Here is a 15,350-nt window from a genome sequence, read left to right on the forward strand (position 1 = left end):
TTGTTTAGAATCTAATCTTCGCCAAGAATGCACGAATCCAACCATTTCAATCGTAGCTCTAAAAGATTCGACGTTGATTAATGCCTGGCATTAACCAACTAGGTCTACTATTCCTGAAAGCAATCGTACAGAGAGATTTCAATTGGCTATATTTCCGAACACTATAAACCATCATTTAGGGTCAATAGAGCGGTCATGGCGCAACAATTTCGCCAGTGTATATCCGTCGAGGACTTACGAGCGCCCCGCTGTCTCATCCGCAATTGCAACGATTCGATTCGAATTTGGTGTAATACCCGGAAAGAGATTTATATGGTCCTCGACTCGAACTATCGTACGATTCTATTTCGACCGATAGTTTCAGAAATACAGAAGGAGGGATCGTGGACAAGAGGCGTGGACGCGAATCGAGGAAGCAAAGTTTCCATTATCGATTACGTCTTTGCCGGTCTCGAGCGCGGTCCATGTGCGGTTATAACCCATGGAACGACACACGGTTATTCGACGACACCGGTAATCGATCCCTTTCACTTGTCACATCAATTCGCGTTACATAAATTCAACGATTAACACGCATTAATCGGACCTCGTTTACCGATCTTTCTTCGAATAATATTTTATTTATCTTTTACCGTAATTACGATAGCTGCCTGACAGCGTTCACACGTTTATCAAAAATTGAACTCTGTCGCGTCTTTTGTTTCACTCTCGATCGAATTGTATTCTTTTATCGTCATAAGATTTCTTAATGGATAACCGATACGGCGATCGTTTCATCACCGAGACGGAAACGTTTAGGAATTCGTAAAAAAACAGATACTTTGTAAAATAGAAATTCTTACGCAAGTCTAAAGGGATAGACACGAATTGGGTGAAAATGATATCACGGTGGAAAATCGATAAACGCACAGGATACGCAAATTGACGCAATTATCGAGGCTGTTGCAACAGTGCAAGTGGGTGCACGAGACAAAAGCACACCCTCGCGTACGTTCACTCGCCGTTGGCTTCGGCACGTACTACGCGTCCGGAATGATTGTGCAAATACTACATGATACTGCAATTTACGGGTGAACCTTGCGCTTTCGTTTGGACGGGCTCCGGTGCTCTCGCCGTCTCGCGAATCATCGTCGTAAAGTCGTGGTTTAATTACGAGACGCTGGAAACCTCTTCCCTTTCTGAATTCAAGAAATCGTGACTAAGGAACGAAGGAGAACAACCCTTGCTGCGTGAACGTTGCCATCAATTTTCTTCGGATTTTATTCTCTGGGAAACCTTTCGTAAATCGCTTCTCACACAAAGAGAAAATCATTTACTCGCATCAAGCGAGTCGAGTCTATAGGAAGCAAAACGAATAGTATCAAAGTACAGACAGAGTTTTAGAATATTCGTTTGTTCGTTTATTTCTCCTTCGGTTTGCTACAGACTAACGATCATAAAATTATTCGCTTTTGGTATTATTCGTTGTTTAGCAGTATTTAAAGTTCACTTTAATTTATTGAAATTCGTAGATTAGTAGCTCGATGATGTAGAATTTATGAAACATAGATAGACGCGACGATTTCATCGCGAACGAGTCTGGTTTATCATGGTGCACGGCGGACGCGGTTGAAAAGGAATCGACGAAGGTGGAACGACACGGGAACGTCGCGTGAATCGAAACGAAAAGTGGCGCTGTCGCTTTCGTTCGCGACCGCTTTTGGGCAGAGGATTTCCCGGCTGCGGCGACGAGTCTCGTGGCGTGCGAGCGTCGTTGAATCGCGGTAGTGTGTCATTCTAAAAATAGAGGATAGGTTGAAACGAGAGAGTTAGCCACGATCCGGGAGAAAGAGAGAAGGGATCTCCTATAGTCCCGGTCGTGAACCCGAAGAACGACCTCGGAGAAACGCCGGCCAACGAGAGGGACGAGAGAGAAAAGAAGAGACTGGATCGAGCGAAAGAGATCGAGAAAGCAGGAGAAAAAGATCGACGAACGGATAGAAAGGGTAGGGAAGAAAGAGAATACGAGCGAACCTAGAAGGAGAAAACGAAAACGAAGAGAAAGAAGAAGAGGAGGAGGAGGAGGAGGAGGAAGAGGAGGAGGAGGAGGAGGAGGAGGAGGAGGAGAGGGAGAAAGATCGAATTAAAGAGACAGCGCGCGAAAGATTTGAGAAGCACGACGACCACGGACTTGAAAACGTTCTGCGCGCTTTTAAATATCACGTTGTGCCGTGGAGCATGGAAAAACTGGTGAACGCGCATGCGCGCTACAGGGACGCCGAAGCACGGGCGCATGCGCGCTTCGAACCACTTTCTAATTTTACTGCGGCGCGACTTAGTTTATGTTAGAGTCAGCCCGACCGTTCTCTTTCTCTGTTTATAAATTGTGCTCTGCTCGGGCCACGATATGCTGGAATTTGTCAAGCAATTTTTGACGGTAGTTTGCTTGGATTGTTTTCTCGGTAGGGATAAAGGATAAAATTAATCCGTTAATCGGTGAACATAAATCAACTCGATCGAATCATTGCTAGTCTCTCGAATACGACTTTCTTGAAATATTCCCCATCTTCTTACGCGACGTTACACCTTTCTTAAATGTACATATATTGTACCATAGAGTAGAAATTGCGCGAATTTGTACGGATTTGTCGAAGAAGAAGCAGGTTCGCGCGTACGAATAAGTCGATCGTATAACGAGAGTCCACTTTTCAATTCTGTCCGCTATTTACGAATTTCGTTTAGCGAGTAAGAGTTCGCGTTCGTATAAGCGAATCGCGCTGAAACATTTGCTTATAAATACAGACCCGTGTGCGGCATCGATAAAATCGTGCAATGATACACGCCAATGTTACGATATATCGACGTGGAAGAGACAGTTAGGAATTCCTTAACGACCACTTTAAATCAATATACATATAGTTCCGCGTCGTTTCGCTGCGTGATTCGCTAAAAACATCCACGCGACGCAGCCACCGACCGGAATAATAATTGTGGCTATTAAAAAGACGTTTAGAAGCTGTTTCATTATACTTCGTCCGATCATCACACTCGACTAATTCGTAGTTGATATAATTTACCGTATCTTATTCTTACGACTCGCGTCTTATTCTTTCTAATTCCAACCACAAGCCTGACCCACGGCAACTTTAACGAGCCAAAGAACATCGATTAACGCTCGTTTCGGTGGCCATAAATTTTTGCGCGAAATGCTCCCGGAATAAACTGCACGTGACGAATTTAGAAACGTGTGCAACAAGAAGACGTGACGCAAACAGAGTCTTTCAGAGCCTTTAAAGGTGCGTTCTCACCGATGAACAATCTGTTGCCAGTTTGTCATGTGTTTGCATACTGTTCAAGGATATGTTCGTGGAACGTGATTCTTTGAAGCGTCTAAAGTTCTTTCGAGTATGGTCTAGTAGATACAAAGTCATTAAAGCGTTAATAACTTTAACGTGTACCGATACGTATACCAACGACCTAACGTCGTCCCAAGATGAATTTAAAATTCGAGAACGTATCTTACCATCCTAGGAAATAGCTCGCTGTGCAGTGCTTGTACGTATCGTTTAGCGATATTTAACAAAGGACTGAAACAGTCCTATTATATTTTGAGTTGTAAAAAATTCTTTTCTTTCAGAGATCTAATTCTACTGGTATCTAGCGCGTCATTTACTTTTAGTATCAATTTTTGCGAAAATTTCAAAATCGAAGCTTGAAATGCAGCAAACCGAAAGCTCTAGCAAACTGGCGCGGCCAGTGCGATATTTGTTGTTTCACGATGGCTCGCAAAAGTCTTTCAATTTGCGAAACAACACGATTCCAGGAAGCAGCCAGCGTGGTATCCTTGAGCAGTTTCGGATTTCATTTTCGAAATAAGTTCGGTCGCTATGGCATAAATACGCGAACGCACGGAATAGCTAATAATAGGAGGATTCAACTTGGCAGCCAACGCGGCAGCGCTGCAACCGCTTCCTGAGTTCCATACGGCCGCATCTTCCGTTAATTTCGATGCACGCGCACCGAGAGGACACCACGGAAATTAAAGCCAAAGGGAGGAGTGGTCTCTCTGGTTAGCATCCCTGCGGTCGTACGAAGTGGCGCGAATTACGCGGCGTCTCTCCCAGAAGGACAGCGGATCTCGTTGTTCACCGAATTCGGAGCAATCTAAGAATAGAACGTGCCTTCTCTTCTCTGCTACGACCTACCATCTCCGGTTTGCCCTCGCATATTTTCGTAATCGTCAGATCGCGAATGTTTATACCAAGGGGAACACATCCAAATCCACGGATATATTAATAACCTTCACTGGCTTTTAAAGGACGATCCAACGCGCAAGAAATCATACACAGTGCCGGAAGAGATTACTTCAGAACGATTACACGAATGATAAACAAAAACACAGCCTTTGAGAAAATGTGTGCAAATCAATTCGGTCTTTCATAATTACGATATTTCGAGTAACTGTTTCGAGAAAGGAAATTTGTCTTGTTACTTTTCCGCGGCATTGTACGTACGACGCAATTTTTTAGCGATATGCAACAAATTTTGGCGCGTCTGCTTTCGCGTCCAAAATGAAAACGATCGTCGTGTAATCCAACTCTGTCGTGGAATTAAACGAATCTCTCTTCCTAGTCGTCCCTGGAATAAGACCAGGAAAATCGTTGGTCCAGAAATACCCAGTGACCTTCTTCCGAATGGCTCGCAAAGGAGGCACGAAACTGCGCAACGTCGATCGGTTATCCAGTTGTACGGACAGGAGGTAATTCGACGAGAAAGAGCGCGCGAATTACCAAACAGAACATTAATCTGTTATTTACGTCGCGTAAATCAATGGCGAGTCACGATGCGAGGGCGCGGAGTTTCTCTCGAATTCTCGTCGTTAATTTCCTGACCGAGGTCGAACTCGTTGTCCCGTCGTGAAGTCGACGAACAACGAACGCGTTTCTTCGGCCGTTCACTTTATGGGGCTACTAAAGCAAGCTTTGCCTTCGCATAACCATAAAACCACCGCTGCCGGTTGCTTCGACCGGCATATTCAGCGTTCACAGGTTACTCGCGATTTCATTCGCGATCTCCCTTTATCTCGTTCTCTATTTCCTCCGCGCACAGTAGCTACGAAAAATATTTGTACGTATCTTTATCTTCCATTGATTCTACGTGCGATCCTCATACTCGCACGAAAGTACCAGTGAACGATACGAAATTTAATATACGCAGAGCTAATTAATTAATTAATTAAATATTATGAGAAATGTAACGGTGCGTTTAATAATTTTTCTAGTCGCCATAAAACACTGCGTGCGTATTCGACGTGTGATATTTCATAAAGGACAGAAATGACGTGTATCTTTGCTTATCTTCAAATTCGTAGCCAATTTTGTTGAATTGCAAATTTCCATAAACATGCGCGGCGTAATAATAGCGATAATACAATTTTGTGATTGCAGGTGTCCAAGGTGCGACTGTCCGACGATCCAGGCGCACCATAATGGCGGAGGTGGCGACCAAGAAGTCGATCAATGTCGTAAGTAGCAAAAAGAGCGAGGTGTGTAGTGTTCAATCTAACAACGGTTTGATCCAGTTGGATAACCTAACCGCGAGTAACAAGCAACTAATCTCGTTGTGTGACAACAACGACGACGAGGACGACCTAATCCTGACTAACAACACGCGTAACGAGTTGGACACCGACGACAAGAGTCTTCAAGAATTAATCGAGAGCGAGCTAGCCTTGAGAATTTGCTCCAGCACCGAAGAGGAGGCCGGTATCGAATCGGACGAGCAACAAGAAACGATGAACCAGCCAGAAGCGGTCAAGAGGATCGTCTTGGATATACATCAGGAGGAGGACGTCCTCGACGTAAACGCGAAATTCATCGTGGCGGAAACGGAACATTCCGCGTTGGTGGACAAGTCGTACAGTTATCAAAACGGTCACATGTCACCGGAGACTAAAATTTCGAATTCTTCGTACGAGGAAAACGTGAAGCCAGAACCGATCACGGTAGGTTTCCGGGACGAGGAGGAGCAGCAGCAGCAGGAGGAACAGGCGTTCGACGAGCAGTCGGAAGTTGGCAGCACGATATTGGTCGAAGAAACAACGACTCGTGAGATCGATCAGCTGGCGCGTGACACGTCCAACGATGGCAAATTCCCGCAAAACGAGGACGACGAAGACCCGCGTCCAAATTATCCCGTCCTTCGACCCACGGAGGCCACCGAGAGGCTATCGGAAGTGACGACTACGACCCAGGAATCCTTCGAGTCACCTTACGAACACGAGCAAGACCAGGTAACCAGAACCGTGTCTGCGAGTTACGTGGACAAGTACCAACAGGAGCAAGAGGTTCAGGGTATGATCTTCGAATCCATGGAAGCAGATATCGTGAAAGACGCTGTAACGATGGAAGAGAGCCGTTCGCGGAAGACAGACACGACAGACACGTGGTCAGAGCAGACGATCGATACGGAGGATCGACAAACTGGTCAGTTTTCTGATAATTTCGATCAGTCCTTGTGTCAGGAGGACGTAGAGCCTCGTACCACCGAAGAATTCGCCAAAGAAACCGTACCGGAGAGTAAGAAACTAGCTGATACTTTCGAGCTTGCAGACACTGAGCGTGACAAGGAAAGGGAGGAGGTGAAAGAGTTCTCGGTGGACAAGGAGTCGAAGGTATCGGCGAACGATAAATCTTCCTCCTCGATGGAGGAGAAAATTCCCGAAGATGTCGAGGAACTATCCGTTCCAGGGAAGCCGATCGAGGAATCGGAAGAAGAGGCCCGTGGCACGCCGACGATGCAGTTCAGAAGCTTCGACGACGTAACATTGAGTCACTCGGAAAGCTCGGCAGATGCAGCTAGTACTCAGGAGTTCCTGGACACGGAACGTCGAGTGCTAAGCGAAGAAAATTGCGACCAATATCTTCCAGAAGATATTCAGGCTCGCGAGACCCTGTCGACTGAAAAGATCGATCCTCCGATTGGGAATTTGCTGGAGGAGGAGGAGGAGGAGGAGGAGGAGGGGGAAGGGCAAATTAAGGAGGAAGAAACGAAAGAGGAAGCAAACGATAACATGGACGAGCAAAACGCGATAACGGAATCGTCCAGCGAACTGTCCGTATCGGAGCCCACTTTCATCGAGAAAACAGAAGTGGTGATATCCGAAAGCAGCGTGAAGATAGTCTCCGAGACGCAGTGCCTCGAGATCGACAACGACGCGGAACCAGTCAACGAGGAACAACTTCGGAACCACGAGCTCGAGTCACCGGTTCGCGCACCTCTTGCAACCCCCGACGACGAGACCAGCGACGTTTCTAACGTGGGTGACGTAAGTGTTGCTTCGTTTGCGACTAATCAACCACACGGATCTTTGTTAAGACGTAAGAGCGAGCTACATTAAAGGTAGGACGCGCTTGACAGTTTGAAACGTTGAGAGTTCTATCAACCCTTCTAACTTTTCTGACAAAACGCTTGATACTCGTTCGTACGGAGGATGTTGTTTAATCGACGATGAGATTGCAGAGATTCGTTTCATATAATTCCAGTGGTTACGCTATAAAGCTTAGAAAGATGTTTTTTTTTTTTCAAATATTTTTCTCACCTTTGTAGCACACACTCTTCCGGTTCATATCGAAAAATCTATGCGATTTTATCGTCAACTAAATGGTATCTCCTATATTATAGAAGGAATGATTCCGTTGTTATTTGACGTTGAGTATTGTGTGTCGTGTTTCACTGACCAAATAACGTGGCCGATACGATTACGCGAAGAATTTTAGCAGAAGTAAAAGTTGGATTGAATTTCGAGCAAAAGGTCAGCATGCAGCTTGAGAGTAATTGATATTTAGTCTTTTTTCGTCGGATAAATGACGCGGAATGTTGAGAGAGAACATTTTATTAGGTCGAATTTAAGGTAGAAAATCGGTAGACACAGCTTGAGAGTAATTGGCCGACTACGTTGTTTCCGGCAAAGCTATATCGTAGCGAACCGATGGTACCAACGCGTCGCTTTGCAAAGAGGCAGTGTTATTCGCGTTCCTGCCGAGTGTTGAGTAATTCTTGCAAACGAGCCATTCCGCTTTTCCTGCCGGTACACCGCGGCACTAATTACACCGTTGCTTCTGCTCCCACGCATATTTCGTGGCGGTGATAATTAATCTCGTTAACCAGGTAAGCTGACGTTCCGTTCGATTCACCATAAAACTCTTCGCTCTTGACTTCTTTATTCTTTTTTTTTTTTCTTCTTTTTTGTTTTACTTTTTTCCTGAAAGCTAAAGGAAAAACAAATACAGAAATGAAAAGGAAACGTTGAAGCGGCAAGGCGTTGTAGCGTAAACGTTGGCGCGTTTAATTAAATAACAAAGGCCTAATTGGCTCGTTGACACGGAGCAACGATGCGTAACCACTTTCATTCTCCGTTATTTCTCTTCATTGACACCGGCGAAGAATACGACACGCGAGCCTGCGCTCCTTTATTCCACGACGTGGTCCAGTGAGAGTATGGACGAATGTAGTTCACGGCTATGAACGGAATTACGACTAGCTGGTAACGCGAACCGAAACTCCACAAGCCGGCAATTAAATCGCGTTTGATACGCGGCATAAATCAGGTTCCTGACAAGTATCGAAACTCGCGGCCTACCTAGTGAAGACGAGCAATCGTGCAACGAATTTGGTAACACGTAATCCTAGTTAAACAGAATAATTTCGCTGAATAATTATAACAATTCCATCTTGCTATCCGCTCGTCAACAGAGCTGGATATCTTCGTGGGCATCGCTTGCTATTTTCAAAAACAGTGCCATTTCCAGTTGTGAGATTATCCTCGCCAAGTAGCGTAATTTTATTCGTATCTAGCGTTTGACTGGCTCGCAGATAAATCAGAATCGACTTTTCAGATTTGATTTTTAGATCCTCGGACCACAACTGTCAACAAACCTATGGTACTTTCGTTACATCTGAAATATCAGGATATTTCTTGCTTGTAATCATAAATTTCGCTTTTACGATTCACTTTTACGAACAGCGATATAAAAGTTATCGGGGCTTTTACTTTCGAAAGAGCATCGACTGTACCGAAGAAGAAAGCGTACAGCCGTGTTTCGACCAAACTCGTTGTATGTCCGAAATTAATTAGCGAGTGCAGGGCTCCGGAAATAACGTTGCGTGTTGGTGGAACGAGAAACAACGAGTTGAATGTACCTCGACGACACGAATAGAAGCGACAACGATAATTCACGGGCTTCACGTGAACAGATGAACGCGTACCGGAAGCAATCCGCTCGTTTATCAAGACGACGCTACGAAACCGAGTTATCAGACAGCCGGTTCAACGACTACCGCCCATGCCGTGTAACCTATTCCGCTAGGAACGAGCTCGACCGAGATCGAGGTCGTGACAAACTTTTAAATCGAATTCAGACAAATTCCAGTTAAAAGTTTCGACCGAGTTTTATAAAGCGGAGCTTTTTTCATGTTTTGCGTGAAAATTCCGTGACAGTGGCCGCGAAATTTCGAAGCTCGTAATAAACTCTGAAATCGAATTTAGATGAAAATGTTCGACAGTTGAATAGTTTTAGAGCTGAAATTTAGAAATCTCAGTTTTTTTTTAACGTCGTTGAACTTTCAAACTTGGAGTACTTAAATTAGGGCAACGAGCGTTTCAACGTTATTTTCGAAGGTAAATTCTCTGCGTAACTTTTTGGGATTTTCCAACGTCAAACTTTCGATAATTCGTCGTTGCGAGTGTCCGAATTAAATTTAAACGAAAATCTTCGCTTAAAAGTCGCTACATCGAAATTTAAAGACCGCGGCTCTCGTACGTTGAACTTTCAAGGTCGCAACTCTCAGACACCGAGCTACCAAGGTCGGATCTTTTCCATACGCACAACTTCCATGATTTCCACACTCGATCAAGATCACGATTTACTTCCTATATGTCAGGCGACCAAAGCTTCCAGTTATCGCTGTTCGAATACCGGTTTCCTCGATCACGTGTCACGAAACGACTCCCCCACACACACACTGACATACGCGTAGATACGCGTGAAACGTAGCCGAGTGACGTTCAAAAAACCAAACGAACGCGTTACATCAAAAGCACGATGAAGAGTAGATCGAGGTCGATCTTGGACGAAGAACCGCCGGCCAATCCTGAGACTCTGTTTACTGTTGGATCGCCTCGCTACCTTTCGTTCTGCTATTCTGAACACCGTCTGCTCCCCTCGTGTTTCACCTGGCCACCCATACGCGGCCAACCGTCTCCCCGTGTCCGGTGGAAACGGCCAATCGCGGAAATCCAACGTATCCCCACGGTTTCCTCCTCGCTATCCACGCTTTGGAGAGCAGCGAGTTTTCTGAACCTGGTCAGGTTCTTCCAAACGTTGCCAGACAGCTTTAGAGTTGTGGATCTAGCGGTCACTCAAACGTCTCGATCCTCGGTGCGAATCTCCACGAGGATGATCTTCGGTCAGGTAGGACTTGGGTCAACTCGCTACGAGGTCATCCAACGAAAATCACTGGCTATACTTTTCCACCTCTTCGTCTATTTCAATCTCTTTAACATCTTTTAAGCGTCTCTCTTGTCTGTTCGAGTATTTTTACACTACCTTTGCTTATCGCATAAATTCGATCTATCGTCGGATAGAACTTGCGATTCACGGACCAATACGCGCGAAACTTGTTCAGATAGTTTCATATAGCTGTATAATAGAACCTCTAATCGTGTATCTACTTTTTTGTCTCTTCGTCTTTTTCAACTTTTTCAATCTTCGACATTCTCTTCTTGTAAATTCAATCTCGATTTAAGCGCAACTCGAAGTCCTGCAATTTCCTCATCCCACAATTACGTATTCCTTTTCTGTCTCTCTTATCTGTTTGAATTTTGTTCTGGCAAAAAGTACGCTTGATCCTCGCACAAATCCAATCTGCCAATACTTAGCCGGACTTTTGTTACCGAAAGGAGAGATCTATCGTTGGTTTAATTGCATCCTCGAGTGATTTATCCCGCGGTTACTGTTTTATCAGGCGCGACCACGCTCTTCCTGAACGTTTCCCGTTTGCATAGAATTTTTCTGATCGGTATCGCGACGTCTGTCTGCCCGAGCTAGCGCTAAGGGAGCCCCGGCCCCAGGGCGCTCCACGAACACGTTCCCCTTCTCTTTGCATTCCCTTGCACTCTCTTCTTCCCTCTCGTCTGTTCCTTGTGGTTCTTCCGTCAGCTTTCGTCGACCTCGTTACCAAGGTAGACGCGCGTCGTCGTCCTCAGCGACTAGCCGGTCTTCGTCCAGGAAGAATCGTCCGATTTCTTCGAAATTTTCCAAAGTTTTTGACAAAAATTATCGAAATTGTTACTACTGGTGTTTGTGGTGATCTTTGAAGCTCGTTTAACGAACGTTTATCTTTTACTTTCTAAATCGAACGAATTTGAATTGCTCGGTGGTCGCGAGAAAGTGAGGCAGATTAGGATCGGCGTGAAAGAAACTCGCGCGAAGGAAGCAACGATTTTCCACGGTACGTGCGAACGTTTTTTTCCTTCTGAAAATTACCTCGCATCTTCGCTACTCTTAACGAGAAAATAGCCGGTGTGTTGGTCGAATGATCGCGTGCTGGGACGATCGGAAGGGACCGAAGATCGAGAGATTCCAGCCAAAAATTGTGAAAGTGAATCGGAAGTCTCCGAATTAGAAAGTCTCGAGGTTTACGAAAGTCCGTCGCTGTTCCCGCTCACCGTGACCATCTTATTATTCATCGAATTTGCCGATCACGCGAGGCTTGCCTTTTTTCCATTTTTATTCTCGGCGTTCGATCCTCGAGAAAACGAGGAAGATATTAACCTGTAGCTGCAGGAAGATTTAAGCGTATCGTCGCGAATACAACATTATACATTTCACTTTTTAAATCATCGTCGTACGTAACTCGATCGTTCAACGACTTGGCACATCCAATGTCTTCGTCGTCGCAAAATATTTCCCTGCTTAATAAAAATATTTTCGTACTTTACGTGCACTTTCAGAATTAAACGTAGAGATAGTTCCGACGAGGAATTATTTCATGTATCGAATTTTAAAATTGCTTTCCCATAAACCACAAGAAATTCGATCATGTTTTTCACCCGTGATCTTTCTATTTATATTTCTATGTATATATATATATGTGAATCATTAACACTCGCGTGACGTTACCGCATCGTCATCAGTCATCACAGTGCTAATTAAGAGATACAGTCAGTGTCCGGGAAACGTTGGCGCGCGATTTTCCAAAGATCTTTGGCGGTTGCGTTCGGCGTGAACGCCGCGTAATCGTCGGCGGAATCGAGTTTGCGAGAGTTACGTGACCGTGTAATTACGTGTGTCGTGTCGAAGCGACGCTCTCAACGAAGCATCGCGTCGATCAGCGTCGTCTAATAAGAGGATCGCGATAAAGTTATCACCGGGGCAGCGGAGAACGCGCCACGATCGTCGTAACTAATTTCACGTCAGGATCTCTTCATTAAGCTCACCGGGAGCAACCAGAGCAAAAGGAATCGTCGAGGTTCGCCTTGCTACTTTCGCTGTTCGCGTAATTAACAATCGTGCGCGATTAAACGCTGCGTTGATCGAGATTGAGATTCGAAGGAGCGGTTTGCGTGGAACGGGGTATTATCGCGAGGAATTTGTATATGGCCAGTTCTTCGCAAGCCTGGATCGTTCTTAATTTACAAATCGAGATGCTACAGCCTCTTTAAGAATTATTTATGGGATGTTCGACGAGACAGAAGATGAAGATTTCACAGAGATTTTATCGGATCGGAACGGACAGTTGGAGAAATGATCGCGAGAAATTTGTACGTCGAGTGAGGTTAATAGATCGTACGATTTTAATTTTAACTAATCTCGCATACGTAACAGTGTTTATTTGTTATCTTGGTTTCGAATATTAGTTTCCATCTGTTTAGATATCGTTTTTGAAAGTAAAACGCAACGCTTCGCGGACGAATTTCCATATTTAAATCGGTTCTGTCAGTTCGACAGAGAAACAACTACATACGAGAGACTATCAAACGTAGAATCGGTTGACGTATCTTTCTCTCATAAAAATTGAAGTGATTTTGTCTTTCCGATTAAAGGATCGATGAAAAGGAACCGTGGGAACGTTTCAAGCGGCATGAATCGATTAATCACGATGTTTGAAAAGTTGTTAAATTATACTCCTATATATCTTTCTTTCAATTAGCAGTTCGCAATTCGAATATCTGTTTAAAAAAGATTTGTAGTAGATTTAAAAAACAGAAGAAGAGAACGCCGGACAAATCTTACGCAGCAGATGTTAATCGTGTGGAAAGTGTGCGATGTTTACTAACATCTTGTTTAAGATCGCGTTCTGATCTGATCCGCTCGGCTCCATCTATGAATATTTATCAGCGATTTAATTGCTGTACCGCCAGTCGCGTCAATTAAAACAGGGTTCCTTAAAATCACCATAAAACGTAGTCTTCGTAAATTGCATGGTTGGACTCGGACGATTTCCTTATCGATTTACCGAGAGGACAGTGGCGAGCTACGGGCGCGAGAACCGGAAATTCATTAGACACAACGACCGCGAACAAAAATCGCCGTGAGAAGATCAGCGTTGCATTTAAAACGCTAGTAAATGTGTCGTTTACTTATCTTCGAAACTATGGCAGTCACAGTTTATAGAATCTTTCCATCGAGTTCACTCTATTTCAATTACGTTATTCGATAAGCGTACGTCCCGAGAGAAGAATATTTGCCACGTAATAGCGCGAAGCGTAAACGTAAACTTCAAGACGCAAATGCGATCCGCTTCTGATAAAATGTGGCTATCCGACAATCCTTTCTTTCCATTTTAATACGCCTACCTCGTTGTCACGTTAATTTTAACATCTCTTCCTAACCAAAGCATCGTCAAATCGCGTACGAAATAAATTTGACGTTCCAACGAGTTTCTACAGAATGTTTCTCGCAGAGAAGATTTTGTCAGTTCCAGCGTTTCCTAAGGTTCGTGCACCTGTTTCACGATTCGCTTGTTAGACAGTAAAATCGCTCTGTTGCGCGATTCGTATCTAGCCGATCGTTAATATCTAGTTAACTCGACCATTCGCTCTTCCTCGACGAGTTTGCTCATTGATCGCGATGCAACGCGCATTGCTGCGCGTCGTATACGTCTAAGAGAATACATTAAGAATTTTACGGGGGAAAAAATCTACCACGATATGTCTCCATATATCCTCGTTACGATTCGTAATAATATTCAAAATTCCAGAGATATCGGCAGGAACGTCGATACTATCGTCGATCTTGATAAACTATCTGAAATCGAAGGAAAGCGGTTTCCACGAATGTGCGTGCTGTTACACTTACGCTCGATCCACTTTCCAAGATTAGCTATTTTTCGAGCCTCGAAATTATACCGGGTGTCGCTTTTCCGCTATGCAAATTAGTAGGCCATCAGACTACCGATTAAAATTTGCTCGATTTTTAGAAGAAAAAAGAGAAGCTCCTCGATCGCTGCTCGGTTTACGACTATCGATCAGAAATTCGTTTATTTATAAACTTTCGAAAGAATAACAGGATCGAATTACCGCGCGAGTATATATCAGTATCGTCGGAACATCGTTATTAACGATACTACTTTCGATATTTCGTAACTTTCGAGTTTCTCCCTCCGGATGCGCGTCGATGGAAGACGCACGAAGGAACACGCAGGATATCATTAGGGGGACTGTTGGAGCGACATCCTCTAATTTAGCCGAGATTACAGATTACGCGAGGTTTTTATCCGCTGGAGGACGCGTATTAAGAGAAAACCAAGACGATGCGCGGATAGAGGCAGAAGAAGTTACTATAGTTAACACGATCGTTCTACTCGAATACGGATACAGACGTAGATCTCGATATGAATTTCGATACGCGTACGATTGTGAACGCAGCCAATAGGAATTTCATCGGTAACCCTGCCGATAAAGCAATAAAAATCTGTTTCTGCCTGTTAACACAGAGCGAAAGCCGAGAGGAAACGATAACAACGAGCACGAGCGTGGTAACCTCGCCGGGCACGAAGGTTGGCACCAAGACGAAGAAGAAGAAGATCGAGGGCGTCGCCGGTAACGATGCCTCGCCGAATCTCACTCCTCGCACAAAGAAGACCAAAAAGAGCAAGAAGAACGAGCTTGAAAAGGAGAACATCTCTGTGGTGAGTGAACGCACCGAAGCGTGTTCCTTAAATTTTCTACAACACCGTACAGCCATCTACAAAGTGTTAAAAAAGAGTGAACGTTTGATAGAAATTTATAACGCGAACTCTACGCGAACTTTTCCGACAATCCAATAAACTAGCAGTTGTCGTGGATCAGCGAGTCGGCTCTATATCTC

The 15,350-nt window shown here is 44.5% G+C and overlaps 1 protein-coding gene and 1 long non-coding RNA gene across 19 annotated transcripts in view; one reads left to right on the plus strand and one right to left on the minus strand.

The window, feature by feature from the left end:
* The window catches only part of LOC117210387 (myosin-10), a 74,856-nt gene that overhangs the window by 32,521 nt on the left and 26,985 nt on the right, over positions 1-15,350 (plus strand). For 17 of the 18 annotated variants that reach the window (XM_033453457.1, XM_033453463.1, XM_033453365.1 and 14 more), the window contains exons 2-3: positions 5,427-7,306; positions 14,977-15,171. In XM_033453457.1, the coding sequence (XP_033309348.1) occupies positions 5,468-7,306; positions 14,977-15,171 (2,034 nt within the window). In that variant the 5' untranslated portion in view covers positions 5,427-5,467. The remainder of the gene's footprint in view (positions 1-5,426; positions 7,307-14,976; positions 15,172-15,350) is intronic. The other variant, XM_033453372.1, reaches the window with a different exon arrangement.
* Positions 1-15,350, minus strand: part of LOC117210583 — a 66,532-nt gene that overhangs the window by 17,206 nt on the left and 33,976 nt on the right. The window lies entirely within an intron of this gene.

The sequence above is a fragment of the Bombus bifarius genome, unplaced genomic scaffold (assembly GCF_011952205.1).
Source record: "Bombus bifarius isolate JDL3187 unplaced genomic scaffold, Bbif_JDL3187 scf7180000007968, whole genome shotgun sequence".
In the NCBI taxonomy this organism is placed as follows: Eukaryota; Metazoa; Arthropoda; class Insecta; order Hymenoptera; family Apidae; genus Bombus; species Bombus bifarius.